At 47.9% G+C, this 23,572-nt stretch overlaps 1 protein-coding gene and 3 long non-coding RNA genes across 13 annotated transcripts in view; 1 reads left to right on the forward strand and 3 right to left on the reverse strand.

Annotated features, from left to right (window-relative positions):
- Window positions 1–4,625, reverse strand: LOC140618418 (uncharacterized). Its single transcript, XR_012018547.1, has 2 exons — window positions 4,471–4,625; window positions 1–4,378 (listed from the first exon to the last, which is right to left on the reverse strand). It is a non-coding gene; the product is annotated as an uncharacterized lncRNA (long non-coding RNA).
- LOC140618416 (uncharacterized) overlaps window positions 1–12,300 on the reverse strand; it is a 94,550-nt gene extending 82,250 nt beyond the window's left edge. Inside the window, exons 1-2 of one of the 2 annotated variants that reach the window (XR_012018544.1) lie at window positions 11,600–12,300; window positions 9,997–10,107 (exon numbers count right to left, since the gene is read on the reverse strand). This is a non-coding gene — a long non-coding RNA (uncharacterized lncRNA). The remainder of the gene's footprint in view (window positions 1–9,996; window positions 10,108–11,599) is intronic. The other variant, XR_012018543.1, reaches the window with a different exon arrangement.
- Window positions 2,562–23,572, forward strand: part of TGIF2 (TGFB induced factor homeobox 2) — a 24,436-nt gene continuing 3,425 nt past the window's right edge. The window contains exons 1-2 of one of the 8 annotated variants that reach the window (XM_072800894.1): window positions 2,562–2,707; window positions 15,796–16,021. In XM_072800894.1, the coding sequence (XP_072656995.1) occupies window positions 15,830–16,021 (192 nt within the window). In that variant the 5' untranslated portion in view covers window positions 2,562–2,707; window positions 15,796–15,829. Of the gene's footprint in view, window positions 2,708–11,822; window positions 11,971–12,019; window positions 12,368–12,509; window positions 12,656–13,063; window positions 13,221–13,350; window positions 13,579–15,795; window positions 16,022–23,572 lie in introns of those variants that run through there. The other 7 variants (XM_072800893.1, XM_072800892.1, XM_072800890.1 and 4 more) reach the window with 7 other exon arrangements.
- The window catches only part of LOC140618417 (uncharacterized), a 20,022-nt gene continuing 18,050 nt past the window's right edge, over window positions 21,601–23,572 (reverse strand). Inside the window, exons 3-4 of one of the 2 annotated variants that reach the window (XR_012018545.1) lie at window positions 22,918–22,990; window positions 21,601–21,902 (exon numbers count right to left, since the gene is read on the reverse strand). This is a non-coding gene — a long non-coding RNA (uncharacterized lncRNA). The remainder of the gene's footprint in view (window positions 21,903–22,917; window positions 22,991–23,572) is intronic. The other variant, XR_012018546.1, reaches the window with a different exon arrangement.

The following is a 23,572-nucleotide window of genomic DNA, read 5'->3' on the forward strand; positions in this document are numbered from 1 at the left end:
AAATCTTCCAGTAGCCAGGGCACTGGAAGATGTCCAAGGATGGGGAACGTGGAAATCGGAGTCCTGTGTTTGTGTCAAGTACACCTTCCCTCTTACCCTCTGACTGCAAATGACTTACTCCACATGTGTTAGCATGGCTTGCTGAGGGGTGGGAAGGTTGAGGGGAGACCCTGAGAGAGGTCAAGGGGAAAGGGACTGAAATGTGGAGACCACACAGAACCAGGCCATGCTTGTAGGCCAGCAGGCCCCAGAGCCCAACATAGTGCCAAACAGCCACGTCTAGCAATCTACAGGTATCCTGGGAAGGGCTGGAGGGGACTTCCCTGGAGTAGAGAACAGAATTCCAGCTGGTCTTATCAAGACCCTGGGTAGGCAGCCCCAGTGGTGCAGCAGTTTAGCACCGCCTGCAGCCCAAGGTATGATCCTGGAGACCTGGGATCGAGTCCCACGTCGGGCTCCCTGCATGGAGCCTGCTTCTCCCTGTCTGTGTCTCTGCGTGTCTCTCTCTCTCTCTCTCTGTCTCTCTCATGAATAAATAAATAAAATCTTAAAAAAAAAATCTTAAAAAAAAAAAAAAACTGTTAAAAAAAAAAGAAAGACCCCCTGGGTAGGAAGATCCAGCTGACACAGAACACCTGAGTGAGTCTGAAATGACTGAGAAAACAGACGCTGGAGGAACATCTGGGGACACACCTGGAGAGGCAGGGCAGCTGGCGTGAGATTAGTAAGTATGTGGATTTAGGAGTCAGTCTGTCTGGGTTTAAAATACTTGAAATAGGGGCAGCCCTGGTGGCTCAGCGGCTTAAGTGCCACCTCCAGCCTGGGGTGTGATCCTGGAGACCCGGGATGGAGTCCTGCATCGGGCTCCCTGCGAGGAGCCTGCTTCTCTCTCTGCCTCCCTCTCTGTGTCTGTCATGGATAAATAAATTTTTAAAATCTTAAAAAAAGAATACTCGAAATAAAGAGAAACACTGTATAGGGACAAAAGGGTCAATCCATCAGAAAGATAGAAACATTTTAAATGTATCTGTACCTGACAAAAGAGCACCAAAATATATAAGGTAAAAACTGAAAGGTTTTGAAGGGAAAGGTAGACAATTCAACAATCCACACTGCTCTTGCTGTTCCCCAAAGCTCATTTCTGTCTCAGGGTCTCTGCTCTTGATATGTCCCCTGCCCGCAATAGCCCTCTAAAGATCCACCCATGGCTGGAGTCTCTAATTCACTGAAGATTTCTAGTCCATGTCACCTCCTGAGGTGGCATTCCTCTAACCAACTTATCCACAGCAGCTCAACCTCTCACTCCCTATGCCAGTACTCTTTTTTTTTTTTTTTTCTATGCCAGTACTCTGATTTATTTTTCTTCTGAGCATTTATCTCAGAAGCATTTATCTTCTGACATCACCTGCCTATGGCCTGTTTCCCTTCATTTGAGTGTAATCTCCCTGTGGTGAGGGTTTTGCTTAATATACTGCTTTTTATTCCCATTGCCTAGATGAGAACCTGGCACACAGAATGTGCTCAAGAAACATCTGTTGAAGTGGAAGACAAAGTTCAGTAATAGGACACACAGATAAATGGATCAGGGATTTGGTACAGGGATAAAGGGAACACCTCCAACCAAAGGGAGAAAGGTAGACTAGTTGACCCAGGGAGATGGCACCACTGGGAAGCCACATGAGAAAAAAATAAGGTTGAAGCAGGTGGATTTATGTCAAGTATGTAACATGACTCCTTTTAAAACTCTACTTTCAAAATGCAAAAACCCAGAAGAAAATGGAGAAGAGAAGAGGGAACCCACAGCGAAATTTTTGAGGCTGGAAAGAAACGGACAAGTACTATCAGACGGCAACACCACGCAGGCAATATGAAAAACTGACAGTTTCGCCTGATTTATACCGAAGAATCCTCAAAAGGCTCAGAAATTAGTGGTAGGAAAAACTGGTAGAAGAGGGTTTAAGAAACGGCTCAAAAACTCCAAAGAGTAGACACCTAGATCTCCTCCCTACATTACCCACCTTGTCCCCTCATGGAGGACAGACTCTGGCAGATCAGAAATGTTTTTTTAGGAAAGAGTAAAGAAGGTCCCTGGACAGGTGGACAGAGGGCACAGAAGATGGAGAAGGTACCAGCAACAGAGGGATTATACAAAAGTCCACATATTAACTGTTGAGGATGTCCAGAACCTCAGCCCTCTTGCTCCACCCAGCTCCTGGAACACTGCCAGAGAGGCACAGCGCTCACAGTACTAATAGGGAAACCTGCCCCTGGGCTTTCATGCCCCACTCAACAACCAGAACTCCCAGCAAAATGGCAAAAAGGGACCCTTCTCAAGGCGTTCCATCAAGGAACTCCAGTCCACTAAGGATGAGAGGAGATTCTAGAACTTTCTACAGAAGAAAAAGTAGGTCATATGCACAGAATCAGTATTCAGAATGACTCAGGACTTCCCAATTGCAATACTGAAAGCTGAGAGACAGAAAAGTAATGCCTTCAAAATCTGACGAAGCTTCTAGATATATAACCAAATTGAAAACAGGGCCTTAAAAAAAAAAAAGAAAAAAAGAAAACAGGGCCTAGAACAGATATTTGTACACCACATTCACAGCAGCAGTATTCACCAACAACCAAAAGGTGGAAAGAACCCAAGCATCTACTGATGGATGAATGGATAAACAAAATGTGGTCTATCCATACTACATAAGAGGTAAGATAAGAGGTAATCCACCCCCCCCCCAAATAACCAGGAAGCTTTTCAAATGCAAAGAGAAAGGTCTCTAAGATATGCTGTTAACTGAAAAAGGCAAAGTGAAGAACAGTGCGTGAAGTATCATTCACCTACTGACCTCCTTCAAAGGTTTTCTTTCAGTGTCAAAACCAGAATAAAGGGCATCCCTGGGTGGCTCAGTGGTTTGGCGCCTGCCTTCGGCCCAGGGCGTGATCCTGGAGTCCCAGATCGAGTCCCACATCGGGCTCCCTGCGTGGAGCCTGCTTCTCCCTCTGCCTGTGTCTCTGCCTCTCTCTGTCTCTGTATCTCTCATGAATAAATAAATGAAATCTTAAAAAAAAAAAAAAAAACCAACACACAAGATAAAGTGCAAGAAATTTCATTTTCCAAAAGGCCAGAGGGGACAAATTATACCCAGATCTTCTGAAGGGATAAGGCTGTATCTTTGCCAAAACATTCATCCTAAAGTTGAAGGCAGATCTATGTTTTGTATGACCTGACACTTACATAATTTGAGGGGACCGTCCCTAAGAAAAATAATGTAAAATATACAAAAATTTGAACAATGTGAATATTGCTTTTAAAATGAGAAAAAAGATTATAGCAAATTACAAAGTTTTTAAAAACTAACAAATATCACAAGCATCACAAAATCCAGAAAAATAACATTTTTTTTAACTGCCTAAAACATCTCTGTGAGTCTTTTTTTCCTACTTTTGGGGCCATATTCTCTGATGGCCCTTCATATGAGAAAGGTTTTATAATATCTTTTTATATAGAGAAAATAAAGATGACTAAGTCTTTCTTTTAACATGTACATTTATAACTATAAATGTTGCATTATCCAGTATACTCCTGGCAGAAGAAATCTTTCACTTTTTTTTTTTTTGAAATCTTTCACTTTTAATAAGTGTTGGTAAGAACGGAGTCTTTTGCTTCTATTTTTACAGTCTTTATGATTGGAAGAATTTTCCGTAGACCAGTTTCTGACTCCAGGTGTTTCAAATTTTGTTTATCATCCTTATGCACTTCTAGTGCAGATGCTGTAGGACACCTGTCTATGGTGATACTACTCTGTTCTTGCAGCCTTTCCTATACCAAAGTGTATCCATACCACTAGTGTAAGTGACTGCAAACCAAACAAAGAGATAAAAACTAAACTAAGTATAATCTAACCCAACCTTTAGCCAGATCCAAAAAATGTCCAGGACCAACACGAGGTCACCTAACAGGAAAACAGTGAGGAGAAAAGTCATAGTGGAATAAGACAGTGGTCTTAACTGATTACAATAAAAATGTCTTAATTTTACATTTTATAGAAATATATGACCCCTTCCAGGGGCCTTGGAAGAGACAAGAGTGAGGGTCCTTAAAACACAAGTCATTAGCTTCACGTCGGAGGATCTGTCTCCATTACAGAAATTCAAAGGTTTTCCTTCTCTGGCCGAAATTTGTCTTTTCAACCTCCAAAGTAGTAGTCTTGGGGATGCCTAGGTGGCTCAGTGGTAGAGCGTCTGTCTTTGGCTCAGGGCGTGATCCCAAGGTCCCAGGATTGAGTCCCGCATCGGGCTCCCTGCATGGAGCCTGCTTCTCCCTCTGCCTCTGTCTCTGCCTCTGTCTCTGTGTCTCTCATGAATAAGTAAATAAAACCTTTAAAAAAAAGATATTCCCTCCTTGAGACATACCATGAACACAGTATAAGAACTTACCGCCTTGAAGAAAAAAAAAAAAAAAGAACTTACCGCCTTGGAAAAAGTGACATCACACATCCAAGAAGACAGGAAAGATGATAAGAAATGGTGTGCCATTCAGAAAAAAAGTTATTGGGATTCTTAGCGTCATAGTAGAAACCAAAATCAAGTCCAGATGTAATAAAGGGTTAAATGTTAAAAAGTAGGCCTTGGGATCCCTGGGTGGCGCAGCGGTTTGGCGCCTGCCTTTGGCCCAGGGCACGATCCTGGAGACCCGGGATCGAATCCCACATCGGGCTCCCGGTGCATGGAGCCTGCTTCTCCCTCTGCCTGTGTCTCTGCCTCTCTCTCTCTCACTGTGTGCCTATCATAAATAAAAAAAAAAAAAAAAAAAATTTAAAAAAAAAAAAAAAAAAAAAAAAAAAGTAGGCCTTGAAGGAACAAAGTCAAAAAGTGGAGGTGAATATCCGTTGATTGCTTGTACTCTTTCCTAGCCCAACAGCAATGGACAACATCACAGAGACTGACATTTGACCAAGTAAAAAGTTTAAACATAAACAAACAAAACAGGAGCCTGGCTGGCTCAGTTGGAAGAGCATGGGACTCTTGATCTCATGGTCGTGAGTTTGAGCTTCATATGGGGCATAGGGTTTACTTTTTTAAAAAAATGCTCAATGTCACTGGGCATGAGGGAAACATAAATCAAAACCATGATGAGATACCACCTCATACCAGTCAGAATGGCTAAAATTAACGAGACAGGAAACAACAAATGTTGGCGAGGATGCAGAGAAAGGGTAACCCTCTTGCACTGCTGGTGGGTACGCAAGCTGGTATAGCCACTCTGGAAAATAGTATGGAGGTTTTTCAAGAAGTTAAAAACAGAGCTACCCTATGACCCAGCAATTACACTACCAGGTATTTACCCCAAAGATACAAATGTAGTGAAACAACGAGACACCTGCCCCCAATGTTCACAGCAATGTCCACAATAGCCAAATCATGGAAAAAGCCCAGCTGTCCATTGACAGATGAATGGATAAAGAAGATGTGGTATACATATACAATGGAATATTACTCAGCCATCAAAAAACACAAAATCTTACCATTTGCAAAGACATGGATGGAATTAGAGGGTATTATATAAATGAAACAAGCCAATCAGAGAAAGACGATGCTCATATGACTTCATTCATATGTGGAATTTAAGAAACAAAACAGAGGAGCATAGGGGAGAGAGGGGAAGATAAAATAAGATCAAATCACAGAGGAAGACAAACCATAAGGGATTCTTAACTCTAGGGAACAAATTGAGGGTTGCTGGAGGGGAGGTGGGTAGGGGGCTAGGGTAACTGGGTGATGGGCATTAAGGAAGATACGTGATGTAATGAGCACTGGGTATTATATAAGACTGATGAATCACTGATCTCTATTTCTGAAATTAATAATATACTATATGTTAGCTAATTGGATTTAAATAAAATAAAATTTTAAAAATAAATAAATAAAATAAAAAATAAACAAAACCAACCTAGCTTAGAAAAATGTAAGGCAGACAATAACCTTGGGGAAAAACCTACCTGCAACAAACATAATAAACAAGGGTTAAGCATCCTACTGAAAAGAGTTTGCAAGTCAAAAAGAAGCTCAAGACTTCAAAAGAGGGGCATCTGGGACGCCTGGGTGGCTCAGTGGTTGAGTGTCTGCCTTTGGCTCAGGGCATGATCCCCCCCACATCGGGCTCCCTGCATGGAGCCTGCTTCTCCTTCTGCCTACGTCTCTGCCTCTCTCTCTGTGTCTCATGAATAAATAAATATAGTCTTTTAAAAAGGGGGGGTGGGGCACCTGAGTAGCTCAGTGATTGAGCAACTGCCTTTGGCTCAGGTCATGATCCCAGGGTCCTGGGATCTAGTCCCACATCAGGCTCCCCACAGGGAGTCTGCTTCTCCCTCTGCCTGTGATTCTGCCTCTCCCTAAGTCTCTCATGAATGAATGAATGAATGAATGGTTTTAAAAAAGACTTCAAAAGATGTGCAGATAATTCACAGGTGGCAAAAGTACAATAATTACAAAATGTTAAGATATTCAATCTCACTAATAATAAAAAATGCAGATTAAAAGAACCAAAGGCTATTCTTCAGCCATCAAAGAAAAAAAGGTTCACACCAAATTGCTAACACCTCCTGTGGCTCAGGACTTGGCTGAGCGAGGACTCAAACACTACAAACACTGTCATGGAGAGTGCTTCAGGTTTATGCCCTAAAAATATCCATTCTTACTCTTTGTCCCAGTAATTCCACTTCAGAGAATCTATTTCAGGAAATTCTCAAAACTGCAAAGATATTTATGTAGAAAATGTAAATTGCAGCCCTGTCGAAATGGGGTGGTAGGGAATGTAAATAAGAGAGAGGAGAGAAAACACCTCTCAGGATGTGTGTATGTATTTGCATGCATTTATGTGAAAGTGGAAAAAGGTGAGAAAGGATACATACCTGTTAGTCCTGGAAGGTGGGAATGAGGGGGGCATTATTCACTTTGTCTCTATATGCCTCTGCATTGATTAACTTGCCCTAATTAACAGTGTATTGCTTTTGGAATTATAAAACATACCCCAGGAGGGGCGCCTGGGTGGAACAGTGTGTTAAGTGTCCAACCCCTGGTTTTGGCTCAGGTCATGATCTCCAGGTTGTGAGATCAATCCCTACATCAATCCCCTCATGGGGTTCTGCACTCAGCTGGGAGTCTGCCTAAGATTCTCTCTCCTGAGGCACCTGGGTGGTTCAGTTGGTTAAGTGCTTCTGGCTGGGCAGCCCCGGTGGTGCAGCAGTTTGGCGCCACCTGCAGCCGGAGGTGTGATCCTGGAGACCCAGGATCGAGTCCCACATCGGGCTCCCTGCATGGAGCCTGCTTCTCCCTCTGCCTGTGTCTCTGCCTCTCTCTCTGTGTCTATGAATAAATAAATAAAATCTTTAAAAAAAAAAAAAGTGCTTCTGGCTTAGGTCATGATCCCAGGGTCCTGGGATCAAGCCTCACATTGGGCTCCCTGCTCAGTAGAAAGTCTGCTTCCACTTCTCCTTCTCCCTTGTAATGCCCTCCTCCACCACCACCATTTGTGCTCTCTCTCTAGCTCTGCTTTCAAATAACTAAATCTTATAAAGGGGGGGGAATTCTCTCTCCCTCTACCCCTCCCCCCCACCTCCACATACTAGCTCGCTCTCTCAAATTAACTGATTTTTTAAAAAATACCATACTCAGAAAAAATAAAAAATAAAAAAATACCATACTCCAGGAGAAGAAAATATCCACTATAAAAAAGACAAAACTATGCCAAATGGATCTTATCCCCATCTATCCTATCACACTGACCCTAATTAAAAAAAAAAAAAGAAGAAGAAGAAGAAGAAAAATACAGTCACTAAGTCTCTCAGGCCCCACAATAGCCAACACTGACTAACTTCTATGGCCATGATTGGAGGTGCCATACCCAGTGCCTCGCAAGTAGAAGAGGAGACTACCAGAAAACCAAAAGAAATCTTAATTCTCAAATTAATACTCGCTACTTAATCTTTGTCTAGAAGCCTGAGGGCATCAAGAGAAGAGACTGTGGTAACCCTATGTGCAGGTCACTGCCGCATCTCTGCCACACCAATAGCCCTGAGTTAAAATGCTACAATTTGGGCCCATGTGAAATATCCCTTTGATGCAAACTGCAAAGGAAGAAAATCAGATAATGAAGTATAGCTAGAACAAAGATTAGCCTGGCTAGTTAAGAAAGTCTTACAGATATATATAACTTCCAGATAATACTCCACAGCGCTTAAACAAGAAAAGATAAAAATTTAAAAAGCTGTGGGCAAACAAGCATTTATATATCTCTACACGCAGCACACATAGATACATACACATGTATACATATACATACATATTTTTAAAATCATTTAAGCCAGGGTGTCTGGGTGGTTCAGCCAGTTAAGCATCTACTTTCCGCACAGGTCTTAGTCCCAGGGTCCTGGGAGCAAGCCTCACATCGAGCTCCCCATTCAGTGGGGAGTCTGCTCCTCCTTCTCCCTCTGCCTCTGCCCCGCTTGTGTGTGATCTCTCTCTTTTTAAAAATATTTTTAAAAATATTTAAGTCTATATGGTAGAATGCCAAAGAAGGAAGAGAACTTTAGAATTATTGTGTCCAACCCTCCCACTTCTCAGAAGAAGAAGAAACTGGAACGCAGATTGTCAAATGCCACACAGTCACTAGAGACAAACCTAAGACACTCTGATAACAATATCTGCTCTTCTAGATGCACTGAACATAATTCATAAAGGGTTTTCATAGCCATTATTTTCTTTGACCTTCACCAAAGCCAGATGTTTCCACAGATGAGAAAATGAAGGCTCAAAGGGTTTGGATGATTTGCCTACATTACCTGGCTAGTAGCTCCAAATCCCAGATCCCATACCCCTTCCCCTCAGCCACCAGCTGGCACTGTTGCCCAAACCCTTCCTGACAGCCCAGGCAGTGGGTTCTCCAGTTTCAAGCACACAGACTGTCAAGCATTAAGCATTCAAAAATAAGAGTGAATACCTCACATGGAGAAAGCTAAGCATATCGTGGATGATCAACAAAATACGACAAATCTTTTAAAAAGGAAGATGTTGATAAGCCGAAATCCACATTATATGAGAATGCTGGACCTCATGTAGGACAGCCACAAATTACCTAGACCTCAGAGACAGGTCTCCATCAGTTTGGCCTCAATTACCCAGGGCTGCCCCACCTGATCACCCTACCTCCAATCACTTCCTATCTCTCTCCTTAGCGGGTCTCAGGAATCCGCAAGGCTCCCTACAGCCCGCAATGCCAAATCCAAACTCCATGCCCTGGCCCTCAAGGTCCTATCAGCTGACTGTTTCCTGAATTACTCACTGACCCTGGCCTTTTCTGGACTCTTCCTTTCCACCCCACAGAACCCCATTTCCTTTATGATTTGGCGCCTCGTGGCTCCAGGTGAAAACTGGTCCCTTACCCCACTTCCATCAACTCCAGGTAAAAAGGGCAGAGGCTTTTTTTTTTCTTTCAATGAAAGTGGACTTACACAACATCCGCTTGAACCTATGTGACAACCAAGTTGACTAGAAACAGGCACAATGAACAGGCAGCTCCACTGGCAGAGGCCTCTAGTTTGGGTTTTCCAATACAGAAGCAGGAGTTATCCAGGCTCTTTTCTAGCCTGAGGAGTCTTGAGTTCCTGGGGCTCTTCCTAAAATGGCCCATTGGAGGCAACCACACGAGCCTAGGGGCTGACACACCTACCTGTCCTTCCCATCCGGACCCCACCCCCAGATCTGTCCCTGGAGTCAGGACCCCAGCTTCATTATCAGGGACCCAGTTTTCCATATGTGAAAAGGGGAGAAAAGGGTAGCAAACCTGAAGAGAGAAATGACGTAAGATAACTTCCCAACTACAAAGGTTCTCCCATAAAAGTAACCAAGGAAAACCAAAACCCCTTCTTGCCGGGACACTGCAAACTGTCGTAACACAAACACCTTAGCCATTCCCTAGGTTAATGTGCACAGACCTACCCCATTACAGCATCCTGCTTGCTGTACGGAGGTCCCAGAGTTCCTGTAAGAAGTCAGCTCCTGGTGAGGGAGCATATAGTTGTCTGCAGTCTTCCACCGGAATGAACAGTGCTGCAAAGAACAATCTTGTATAAGCATTTATCATTGTTCTGTGATTATTTCTAATGATAGATTCCTGGAAGTGGACTTACTGACGGAGAGGATGCACACATTTTAAATTCTGATACTTATGAACTGAAAAACTTTTATGTGGTAATCTCATACTTGACTGGTACTTATGCTTTACCTGGGGCATCCGTTTACAAAGTGCAATCCTGACACACTAACAGCCTCCTTTACATCCCAGCCTTTCCCCTCCCCCCACCCCAGGAAGTCTGGGGAGGGGCTCCTGAAGCTGCTTTGTTATCCAGCTCCCAGGTGGCCCAGTTGCGGAGGAAGGAGCTGCTGCCTTCTATTTGCCCCCGGGGCACCTGACCTAGCCCAAGCCTTGGGAAGCCCTGACCCAGGGAACTAGCGGAGTTTGCAGGGAGGTGTCTGGGCTCTAGCCCAGGTCCCCAGTGGCTTCCCCTATTGGTGTCTCACACATTCTCTCCCCCAAACGGGCAGAGTCCAGCTCTCATGCCCTGGACCACAATACCTACCACTGAGTGTTGAGGACAGAGTCGTACCTCCAGGCTCACCTGGATGCACTATTTCCCCTTCCAGCCCCCCACCCCAAAGTCCCTGCCCCACACATGTCTTTGAGCCTGGTGATCAGGGCCCAGCAGTTTTACCTTTACCTAAGATTCCCCAAGCCTTCCTTCTCTCAGAAGACAGAGCACCACCTCCCCCAAGAAATTGTTTGGGGCCGCCACACTGGGCCTCAGTCACCCTATCTGTGAAATGGTGGGCGTTGGGCAGTGACACTGATATTTTGGGTTCTGCTGTGAGGAGGGTAGTGTGGCCAACTAGGTTCTAAGTGGTTGCAGGGAAGTCTGGCGCCCAGGTGCACCTTGGTGGTCATTTAATCAGCTTTCTGATGGGCCTGTTCGGAAAAAAACTCAATTTTTATTTTCAGATTTCTCCACTGCTCAAGTGCAGTTAGGACCGACAGCCGTTTCAAGGCCGCTCAAGGGTCCTAGATATCTGGGACCAGATGAGGAACCTGAGGCCCAGGAAAGGCCTTGCCCTGTTTTAGGCTGTGTGCTGCTCCGCTCTGGGGAACAACAAAGACTGGTGGGAAAGCTGAGGCGGGCTGGTCAACAGGGACTTCACACTGTGGTACAGAGCAGAGAGCAGGCAAGAGAGTGTTGGCAGGGCTGGCGAAGACCAAAGGAAACATCCTGGGAGCTGGGTGCGGTGAGCAGAGGAAAAAAAAAACAAAACAAACGCCAGCGAGGGGCGCTGGGCCCTTCTAGTCAGGAGGTCTGCCCCGGTGAGGTGAGGGCTGGGCTCCACGATCCTGGTGTGACAAGAATCAAGTCTAGGGCCTCCGGAGCTCATGGTCAACCGGGAGCGGGTGTGTAACGGCACCGACCCTGGGCCCACGGGCCGGGTGGGATGTACACACCAAGGGCCCTTCTCCGCGTAGCTGGGGCTGACCGCTCCTCCAGCGCTGTTTTACCTCAGGCCGCCTCCTGTGTTCTACACGCAGGAGTGCGGGCTTCGGGCTTCTGTCCGAGCAGCCTTCTACCCGACTCTAGCGGCCGTTGAGGGCAGAGGAGTCGTCGCCGTCAGAGCCCGGTCCTCAGCAGCTCGGGCGAATCCCCGGGCTGACCGGGCCTCAGTTTCCTCTTGGTGCGAAGGGAACCGTCGCACCGCCGGCGGGAGATGGGGCGCGGGGAGCGGCCCCACAAACGTCAGTTTCTGCGGGACATCTCCCCTCCGGAACGGCCCCCGCCGCCGGCGCGGGGCACACAGTAGGCGCTCCGGAAACGCTCTCGGAGAGGAGCAACGGGCCACTTCCTGCCCCCGAGCGGATTCTCCCGAGCCGAGGTTCCCACCGCTCCTCTTCGGAGGCCATGTGGCATTCCTGAGGGTGGGGGTGGGCGCAGGAAGAAGGTGCCCGCCCGGCCCCGCCCCCTCCGGGCGCGGGGGGCGGGACGAAGCCCCCGGCCGCCGTCGGCCCGCCCCGCGGGGGGTGGGCGTAGCTCGCCGCGCTCCGCACAAAGTTTGTTTTCTCCCTCCGGACGGGTGGGGGAGGGCGAGGAAGGCGCCGGGGGGAGGAGAGGGGATCTGACGTCAGGCCGCGAGGTGCTTTCCAGCCGCGAGCTGTCAGGCCGAGTGTCAGGCCCGGCAGGTACGCGGCGCGCTCCCCCGGCGCCCCCCGCCCCCTGCCAGGACGCCCGGGGCCGAGCCAGGGACCGCGTGGACGGAAAGGCCGCCCGGAGAAGTCAGTGCGGGCCGCAGGAGGCGGACAGAGGCGGGTGGGGGGCGCGCGGACAACTTGGAAAGTTTCTCTTTCTCGGCCAGGCGGGGGAGGGGGCGTCGTCCTGGCGCGTGCGGCTGTGGGTGTGTGAGCTCGGGTGTTTGTGAGCGGCGGCGGCTGGGGGCGGGCGGGGGCCGGTGGGGGCACTGTCCCACGGCCCCCCCCCGTCGGGAGCTCCCTCGGGGCCCTCCTGGGGGGCCCGGCTCCCTACGATCCCGGCCCTCGAGAGGGCCGCCCCAGCCCCGGGCCGGGGTGAGCGCGCGGGGGGCGGGTTTGTTTGGTTTAAAAAGTGCACGTTGCTAACCGCCGGCAGCCTCTGCCCCCCCCCGCGGCGGCCGAGCCGAGGAGGGGGCCGCCAAGAGTGACAGCTGCGGGCGGGGGCAGAGGGAAGGGCCCGGGGCTGGGGGGCTGGGGAGCCCGCGCGAGTTCCCCTTTCCTTTGGAACAAAGGAAAGTCTGTCTCGGAGGCATCTGTCACTCCCAGGCGGGCCGAGGAAGGGGGCGCGTGGGGCCGGCGACCCGAAGAAAGTTTGTGCGCGCCGGGACCCTCGCGCAGGCCGAGCGTGAGCCGAGCCTCCCGCGGGGGAAGCGCGCAGCCTCGGGGGCAGGGGGCGGCCAACATGGAGTCTGGGCGCAGTGCTGGGGGGGGCGGTGCGGAGGTGGGAGCCCAGCCCCCTCCCCTCCCCCTCCGGGCCGAGTTCGGAGCACAAAGCCGAGCGCGCAGGCTCGGCCAGCCCCGCGCCCCGAAGAGTCAGCCAGCGCGGAGCGGCGGGGGAAGGGGGTGGGAACCAAACTTTTTCCTGCCCCGGGACGGACACGTGAGTTTTCTTTCTTCCAGGGCCCCCGCCCCGCCCGCACTGAGGGCCGGCGGGGTGGCGGGGGCGCCGAGCCGGGCGCCGGGTGGGGGGCTGAGGGGTGCAGGCGCCCCGAGCGCAGGCCGATTCCCCGCCGCCCCGGGAGCCATGTGCTCCGACTAGGTCTGGGCCGCGGGGGAGGCTGCGCGCTTTGTGTGAACTGCTGGGAATGCGGCGTGAGTGCGCGGCCCGGGGGAGTGTCGGGATGAGCTGGGGGAGTTGTCAGAAAGTTCGTGCGGGAGCGGCTGCAGGTCGGCGTCGAGGAGAGTGTAGGAGGGTGCACCGGGTGCCCTGTCGTGAGGGTGCTGCCAGGCCAGTTGGGGTAAGAATTGATCGCTGGTGTGATGACGTTTGGAGTTTCCCCAGTCTGAGATCGTGGGTGGGCGGGCCGGTCCGAGTTTGTGGGTAGGCCCAGGTCCAGAAACTGGGCTAGTTTCGTGGGTACCAGTTGTTCGTGCTCGATGTGGGATCTGTAACTGTATGTGTGCTGTATTTGTCAGTGAAAAGCATGGTGATTCCAGGAGCTAAGCGGTGGGGTTGGTGCCTGTTACCTGAACACTGTTACAGAGTTGCTTGGTGGTGAGGGCGTTTGTGTGTCTGCCTGTCTGGGTCTGTCCATCTCTCTGTGAGTAGGGGGTATGTATGTGGGAAACCTACCGGATTGTAAGTGCGGGACCCCATGGCAAAGAGTGGTCTGTTGTAGGCTGAGGAGTCCTCTCCATGGGCCACCCCTGGAACCCTGCAGACTGGGACTTGGCTGGCAGCCAGGGTGGAATTTATACAGATAACCCTGAGTAAACTGCTCATAGGCTGCCAGGGCCGCATCCCTGAGCCCAGATCCAACTGCCCTAGCCAGCTAAACCCCAGAAACCTGACCTCAGAAAGCAGCCTGTTGTTGGTGTTCTTTGAGGAGTGGCACCTCTAACCAATGTCTGTCTCACCTCCAGGTGGCCTGGCTGGGAGGGGTAGACCCTTCCCTCGAAAGCCTGGCCTAGCCAGCCCAGATATCTGGGCTCAGGCCCAAGTCGAGGAAACAAAACCTGGGAGATGCCAGAGTCTTTTGGCCCAGCCTACTGGGTAGCTGTTAAAAGGCTGAGGAGGGAGGAGCCTTCAGATTCTGGCATTAGCTTGCCCTGGAACTTTTGGTTTTAAAATGTAAATCTCTTTTGCATGTGTGAACCAGAAGTTTTGTCAGGGGGGTGAGCAACTGAGTTGGGCTGTCTAGGAAAACCCCTTCCTTCGTTTGACAGGTCAAGAGAGGGCTCAAGCCTAGAGAGAGCACAGTTGCCAAGGTCACACAGCCAAGATGGGAGAACCAGAGTCCAGCCTTGCTTATTTGTCTGGATTTTTGAGGAATTGATTCATGGACCAGACCAGGGGCTAGATGACAAAAGAGAATGTCTGAGACAACCAATAGGGATGAATGCAGTACAGTAGATGCAGTAAATGTTACTCAGATTGCTGTGGGACCATGGTGATTAATAGATTTTCCAGACTGGGCTGGCAAGATGGTATAGAGAGTTTCAAGGGAGTTGGTTGGTGGTGGTGGCAAACCTTGGTCCAAACCTGTTTCCATACCGTATCCTGGAGGTGAAATTTTCTTTTCATAGCAGCTTTATTGAGATGTAACTCCCATACCATACAACTTACCCATTTAAAGCAAACAAGTGGTTTTAGTATATTCACAACTATGTAACCACCACACAGTCAATTTCAGAACATTTTTATTACCTCAAAAAGAAACTCCATGCCCTTTAGCTGTCATCCTTGTGTTCCCCTTCAGCCCATTCTAAATATTTTATTAAAATGGAATCACGTTTTTTGCAACTTACTTTTTTCACTTAGCATATTTTCAAAGTTCACCCACGCAGTAACATGGACATGGATCAGGACTTAGCTCCTTTTTATGACCAAATAATATTCCACCATATGGACAGACTACATTTTGTTTATCCATTCCTACACTGATGAACGCTTGGGTTGTTTCCACCTTTTGGCTGTTATGAATAATGTTGCTATAAATATTTGTGTTCAAGGTTTTGTGTGAATACAGGTTTTCATTTCTCTTTGGTAGATGCCTAGGAGTGAAATTTTTGGGTTACATGGTAGCTGTTTAAGTTAGGCAGCTTCCTTTCTGGGCCTTGATTTTCTCATCTATAAAGTGATAATAGTAGTATAGTATCTCTCTTACAAGGACTTTGTGAGGATCCAATGAGATAGTAAGTGTGAAGTGCTCAGTACAGAGCATGACAAACAGACCTAGGTGGTAGTTTTAATTCTTTCTAGTCTGATACTGCTTATTAATGAGCTGCCATTTATTTTAGTAGTCCTCTAGTCCTCTACTGACCCCATAAAATGAAGGCATCTCAGACTCCTCCCTTCTAGGTTGCCCAGGCTAAGGTATAGCCTGAGACTCTGATGTGCTATTCCTCCATTTCGGTGTCCCAGGCTCTAATAATAATGATGTGTTTGGAGACAAAGAAAGAGGGAGAGGCAATGCATGTTAATAATGTCCCTTCCCCTTTGTCATTTGTTCCAGGCTTGCCCAAGGTCCAGCCTAGCCCCTAGACACCATGTCAGACAGTGATCTGGGTGAGGATGAAGGCCTCCTCTCCCTGGCAGGCAAGAGGAAACGCAGAGGAAACCTGCCCAAAGAATCAGTGAAGATCCTCCGGGACTGGCTGTACTTGCACCGCTACAACGCCTACCCCTCAGAACAGGAGAAGCTGAGCCTTTCTGGACAGACCAACCTGTCAGTGCTGCAGGTAAGGACAAGGTAGCAGGAGACCTGGGTTCTAGTCCTATCTAAGCCCTGTCACTGACACACTGTGTGGCCACATGAAAACACCCACTCTCCCTGCTGCAAGGGAAGACAATGACATGAGGTCATTGCAGTCAGGTTTTGGAGAGTTCTGAGGAGGCAAGGCATCATTATTAATTAATGTCTTGTTGTCATTAACAACAGAGGCCATGGGAAGGTGAGAAGGCATTGAATGTTTGGAATTCATCCCCCAGCCCCAAAAAATGAGTTGGAAAAAAAAATGAGTTGGGATCATGGCCAAGGAAAGGGCAGACAAAATTCAGAGATTCTGGATTCAAAAAAACCCGGTTCTGGGCAGCCCGGGTGGCTCAGCTGTTTAGCGCCACCTTCAGCCCAGGGCGTGATCCTGGAGACCCAGGATCGAATCCCACATCAGGCTCCCTGAATGGAGCCTGCTTCTCCCTCTGCCTGTGTCTCTGCCTCTCTCTCTGTGTGTCTCTCATTAATAAATAAATAAATAAATAAATAAATAAATAAATAAATAAATAAATAAATAATCAATCTAAAAAACAAACAAACCCAGTTCTGCCACATAGGAGCTATGGACCACATCTCGATTTCTCCATCTGGAAAGTGGGGGTTAGAATCCTCCCCTGCCTTACTGAATTGTTGTAAGGAGTAGATTGAGAATTGGATGTAAGAATGCTTTGGGGGCGCCTGGCTGGCTCAGTCAGTGGAGCACATGATTTGAGGTTGTGAATTCGCGTCCTACACTGGGTACAGAGATTACTTGAAAAGTCTTTTTTTAAAAAGAAAAAGAAAAAGAGGGCAGCCCAGTGGCTCAGTGGTTTAACGCCACCTTCAGTTCAGGGTGTGATCCTGGAGACCCAGGATTGAGTCCCACATCAGGCTCCACACAGGGAGCCTCCACACATTCTTCCTCTGCCTGTGTCTCTCTCTCTCTCTCTCTCTGTCTTTCTGTCTCTCATGAATAAATAAATAAAATCTTAAAAAAAGAAGAAAAGAAAAAAGAAAGAAAAAGAAAAGATGGAGCACCTGGGTGGCTCAGTTCATTGAGCATCTGACTCTTTTTTTTTTTTTTTAAGATTTATTTATTTATTTATGATAGACATAGAAAGAGAGAGAGGCAGAGACAAAGGAAGAGGGAGAGGCAGGCTCCATGCCGGGAGCCCGATGGCGGGACTCTATCCCGGGACTCCAGGATCGCGCCCTGGGCCAAAGGCAGGCGCCAAACCGCTGAGCCACCCAGGGATCCCCCGAGCATCTGACTCTTTTTTTTTTTTTTTTTTTTTTAATTTTATTTACTTATGATAGTCATACAGAGAGAGAGAGAGGCAGAGACATAGGCAGAGGGAGAAGCAGGCTCTATGCACCGGGAGCCCAATGTGGGATTTGATCCCAGGTCTCGAGGATCGTGCCCTGGGCCAAAGGCAGGCACCAAACCGCTGCGCCACCCAGGGATCCCCCGAGCATCTGACTCTTGATCCTAGCTCAGGTCATGTCAAGATCCTGGGATCAAGCCCTGCATAGGAGGCTCCAAAAAGAAAATATTTGTAAACCATGCACAGGAGCATACCTGAAGATGTTACCTACTCTTTGTCCGAGCTCAAGGTATTATCTCCTTTGAACTGTCCTGACTACTGACCAATAGGTGTTTTTGTTCTGTTTTCATGGTGTTGAGGCAGGACACCCTGGGCTACCACTGACTTGCCTCCAATTTGGCTCTCATCTCCCTGGAAGACACAGAGCAGGCCTCTAGCCTAGTGAAGGCCCACCCCCTGCCCCATGAGCTCCTAGTGCTCCTTTCATGAGCCAGCTAAGCCTCACCCCAAGCCCCTCTACCACCCATTCCAGCTCTTGTCTTTTCCTAGCCTTTAATAGATTTCCTTACTTCAATCTATGGTGCTAATTCTCCTTCTTCTCTTACACCACTCAGAACCTCCCATGTCTTCCCAGCTCCCATCCCTCCTCCATGATGCCTCACACTGAGTATTCAGCCCTCAGAACTCTTGTCACCTGAATTTATACTTGTTGGGCAGTGGTTATTGGGAGTCTGTCTGTGAGAATGGCTCTAGAGTTACAGAAACTGACTCAGATCCCATCTTCTCCACAAGAGGAAGCTTGGACATTGGCCAGGTCCACTGCCTCTCCCTGAGCCTCATGTTTCCTTATCTGAAAAAGGGAGATGATTGTAGTACTTTCATAGCATATAAAGAGGAAGGATGGAGAAGAAGGATTCAAGGTTCACTGAGAAGTGAGCACAGAGTGGGTGTCTTTCCTCATGTCATACCATTTCTCCTAGATCACAGATCTTGGACTGACTGTGCGTTCTAGCAGTGCCTAGCATCTCGGTGTACCACCAAGCATTCCCAAGTAGAATCGAGGTCCCAGAGAGGAACCAGACACATCCCTACCCTCGAGGTGTCTAGTCTAGAATGGGAAAGCAGGGAAGACCTAGCCAGGTGTTTGCAGAAAGTGTTCGCTGCTGGAACAGAAGACAGCAGAGACCCAGGCAAGGCTTCTAAGCCAGCCTGGAGCCTCAGAAGGCCTTCCAGAAGAGGTGGACTTGAATTCACAGAGTGTTGAACAACACAGGCCGAAGGCTGGAGCCTGAGAACTAGGGTCACCTAGATGGGCTCTTTGCTGGCCTTCTGCTTCCACCCTTTACCTTCAGTCCATTCTCTCCTCTCTTTTTCATTGGCTTTATTAAGCGGTTCATGAATTGGACAACATCCCATCTAATTCTGCTCTCGGTCCATTGTTTTTTTTTAAAGATTTTATTTATTTATTCATGAGGCAGAGACATAGGGAGAGGGAGAAGCAGGCTCCCTATGGGGAGCCCGATGTGGGCCTCAGTCCTAGGACCCTGGGATCAGGACCTGAGCCAAAGGCAGATGCTCAGCCACTGAACCATCCAGGCATCCCTAGGTCCATTCTCTTGAACACAAAAGTACAAATCTGATTGTGTCACACACTCCGTGGACCCTACTGTCCTCTGCATAGAGTCCAAACTCAGGAGCTCACCAGCCTCATCTCAGTTATTCCTGACCCTGAGACCCATGAACCTTTGGACCTCTGGTCCTCCAGGCCTTCTCCCTTGACATTTTCGTGACTTTTCTAAATCTGGCTGACTCCATTTAAGCATTTCCACATGAGAGCATTCTTTTATTGGGTTTGAGGCCACTATTGTGTGTTCCTGGGGCACCTCATACTTGTGCTGTCAAACCACTTGTCATACTGCATTGACATTGCGTTTTGTCAGGGACACTGTTTCTTACATCTGAGTAATGTACCAATTTCTTTTTAAGTTATTTTTCATGGACCCGCCTCCCCCCCAGCATGTTGACTTGAAATATTTTTATTATCATGTCACTTAGGCACATATAAACATAAAACCGAGTTAAAAAAAAAAACTTGTTTTTTGCTCTTATAAATTATAAAATAACCAGTTTTCCAAAGTAAATGTAAAACCAATGAGATTCCATCTAACTGCATCACTGTAAAATGGTGGATGGGGATGATGTTTTGCTGACAGCTGTGATATGTAGTATGACAAAGGCACTGAGTCTGGATTGCCAGAGGCCACTCTGCCCCTCCTCAAGGTCAGAATTTGAAACAGAGAGCTAAAACGTTATTGTAAGAACTGGTGGACCTCTAGGATGATACATCCCTAATTCCACTTAGAGAAATGTTGGTCTGGAGCAAGAATTTGTTGCTGGAGAGTTCTAAGGAAGGGCCACCTAGATCCTGGCATGCCCTGGTGGGAGAGTTTCCAGTGTTGGCCACCCTGCTCTAGAGTCATGCTGAGAGTTAAGGAGTAGTGAGGACCATGTGGCCCTGGGTGGAAACTATACTGTGAATCCGACATGGCCTCCAACCATGTATCTCTGCTTGGAGGTCTCACAGACACCTCACATTTCTCCATTGGTAACAGATAACTTCTCCAGGTTGTCTCCTTCCCTTTCTAAGGAGTGCCTCATGATTGCCCTTTCTCAACTCATTTGATCTGTCACCAATTTTATGCATTCGCCCCTTAAATATTTCTAGAATGTAGCTTTCCTACCCTGGTCCAACCTATCATTGTCTTACCACTTGTTACTCCACTATATAAAACCCTTCAATGATTCCAGCCAACCTAATGACAATATTATCTGTCCCTGTCCGCACAGCCGGCCTCTCCCCTGCCCACCCCCCTATTCATGCCACACTAGTCAGTACTCCAGACCACTTTGTTCCCACCTCTGACCAGGGAGACCCTCAACCCTCAAAGGAACTGTGCGCTCCCACAGTACCAGGACTGGGTCAGCCTTTGGACAATGAACTATAACTGCTTTTTAGAAGACACTAAACTCCAAAGGCCAAAGCTTACTCACCACTGTATCCCAAATGTTTAGCACAATGCCTGGTACCTTGCAGGTGCTCAATAATTAACTGCTGAATTGATAGAAAATGAAGAAGTGTCGGAAATGTCAACAGGCAGGACCTCAAAAGTAAAGAAATGTAGTAGCTCATCAATGTGGAAAAATTGGCCTAAGTCCCTGGAGGCATCTTTTTTTCCTGTATTTAATTTTTAAAATTTCATTGTTTATTAAGAACATTTGCAGATATCCACAAAAGAGAATATTATAATACACTCCTGGAACCAATCACCTGGCTTTAACATGCATCAGCATTTTGCCAAGCTTGTTTTCCCTCTCCCTGGGGACCGCTCTTTTGATTGTCTTCTTTAACTGGCCCAAGAGCAATCTCATTAGCAAGTCAATGAGTCATTTAACTAACTGGTTTGCTGCTACTCGCCTGGGGCTAGGCAGTTGGGAGGGTAAGACCAAAAAAAAAAAAAGTCATTTGTGAAGGGTTTTCACATATCCCTGTGACACCCTCTGAGTCCACTTTATTGCTGTGATTTCTAACTGTTCTAAGAGGCTGGCTGCCTGTTGGGGAGGGAAGGTAAGCGTGGCAGGGAGGGTTTGGGCCCCATTTTTTCATTCTCATACTGATTGGGGGGTGTGCTCTATGCCAGGCCCAGAGCTGTGTGCTGAAAACACAGAGGTAGAACAGGCACTATCTCTGCCCCTGGGTAGCATCCTGTAGGGAGGGACAATTAAGTATTAAGACAATACTTAATGGACTAAGAATTCAATGTAATTAATTAATGTGGTGTCAGCTGAGTTCCCCATTCCTTCAAGTCCTTTAGGACTCCATTCAGATCAGTTTCCTGAGAAGCCTTTCCCAAAGTGGGAGAGGGGATGGAGGTGGGCGGGTTAAACCATTGGTTCCTAAGTCTGGGCAGCAGAACTCAGGGAGCTGGTTTAAAAACACATTCCTGGGCACCTGGGTGGCTCAGTCTTTGGCTTAGGTCATGATCTCTGGGTCCTGAGGTCCTATGATTGAGCCCCATGTCAGGCTCTCTGCTCAGCAAGGAGCCTGCTTCTCCCTCTGCCTGCTGCTCATCCTGCTTGTGTGCACTTGTGCTCGCGCTAATATATAAAATCTTTTTAAAAAATAAAAAAATAAAATGCACATTCCTGACCGCCTCCCCCCCCCCCCATCTATAGAGCAGATGAGAGAGACCTTTTTTGTTGTTAAGTTTTATTTATAAATAAGTAATCACACCCAATGTCAGGCTCAAACTCACAACCCTGAGATCAAGAGTTGCACGCTCCACCAAATTGACCCAGCCAGGCGCCTCCGAGAGATAGCTTTTTTTTTTAAAGTCACCCTCAAGGTGATTCTTCTATAAACCGCTGCCTTTGAGAGCACCTGGGTATGGCTGGTCACAGCACAAGTAGCAGGTATAGTGATGTTTAGGAAAAGTCTTTCCATGCCTTCACTTCATTCCCTTCTTTTGCTTTTGTCTTTCAAAGCTGAAAAGACATTAAAATTAAAGCACATGTGTCGCCTTCTTCAAAGGCCCTCCTCTGATCCTCATGGCCTTCATCAGCTTCCTGGTGACCCTCCCACTCCCGTTTGCCACAGCGATTCATTCCTCCCACATTCTTCATCTCAGCCACTGATAAAAAGTACTGGCAGGACAGCACCCTTTCACACACGGCTGTTTTGTGGTAGAGACAGGCTTTTAGGCACCCAGCCTGTGTTGTGCCATATCAATCACAGAATTCACCTTGGCATTCTCCCTACCACCTCCCCAAAGACCTTGAGTGGGGGCAGATCACATGCTCTTTTCCTGACTTGGGCATGGGTCGGGCAGCTGGAAGGGGCTACAGAAAATCCTGATAGCCTGTTATCACAGCTGGCATTGGTGTACACTCAGGCCTCTGCCCTTGCCCGGCCCCCCTCAGCTGTGCATTTCTAGCGGATGAGAAGACAAAACAGATAGTAGGCTGCCAAGTTTTCTGTGGGCCAGGGTGAGCATGTGGGAGAGTATATGTGTGGGGTTGTGTTTTTCTGCTCTTTTCTTCCCAGAATTCTAAGCCAAAATGGGAGGCGCAACTAGGGGCTAGGTGCCCACACAGCTGCTAGGCTCCTCTCCCTAAGCCTGCTTTCTCAATGGAAACACTCATCTCTACTTCACTTGAGCCAGGTCACTGTGACCTAGCCATTTCCTCTGCATGCAGAGCTAAGGTGAGCAGGCACAGTATTCTCTGGTAGCACAGGTAGCTGATGAGGCAGCTGCAGGACGCAGGAATGAAGCATCTGAGTGAGCAGAAAAGGCTTTAGTATTTTCTCTTCACCTGGCAGTGGGGGTTGCCTGGAACAGAGCCCAGCCTTTGAACTGGTGACCTTGAGCAAGTTACTGAACCTCTCTGATCAGGGCCTCTGTTTATTCACCAATTCAAATAAAGTGATCATCACAATACCTGTCTCATAAGTTGTTGAAAATTAAATGAGTAATTAGATGGGAAATGTCCAGAACAGTACCTGGTATGTTTTGTGTTCAACTAGTATTTGCTTTTAGAATTAGGATCATGATTAATTCGATTATCCATTCCACCTGTTTGGTAAGACAAAACAAAGCAAAAAAAAAAACAAAAAAAAAAAAAAAAAACAAAGCACAGTAAGAACAGCGGTAGGGGCCTTAAAGCCAGGAGACCTAGGTTTGGATCCCAGCACCACACTCAGAGCCTGTGTGACTTTGAGCACATTCTTTCATCTTTTAAGAGTTCAGTTCCCTCCTCTGTACTTTGGGGACACTGTTTACTACCTTTCAGGCTTGTATATAGATGAAACAATACAGGTGAGGTAGCTGGCATGGTACTTGGTATCAGAGGTACTGAGTCCCTTTTCTTTTAAGCACTCAGCTATTCAGCCCTACCTCTCTCTGGAGCTCCCCTGCAACTCTAGCCAGCATTCAGCTCAACCAGTATCTGCTGATGCCTGCTGTTGTGTATGTGTTCTGACTGGGAAGACCCTATAGATGAAAAGGAGTAAATGAGAACCCCAGGGCCAGCCTAGAATGGAGAGGAAGAGAAGCCACAAGAAGGCTCTGGCTCTGTCCTGACCAGGAGCTTTCCAGCTTGCTGAGCAAAGAGCCATGCCAACTCCAGGCACCAGTTCCTGTCACAGGTGGCTGTCC

This window comes from Canis lupus, chromosome 26 (assembly GCF_048164855.1).
Source record: "Canis lupus baileyi chromosome 26, mCanLup2.hap1, whole genome shotgun sequence".
Lineage (NCBI taxonomy): Eukaryota > Metazoa > Chordata > Mammalia > Carnivora > Canidae > Canis > Canis lupus.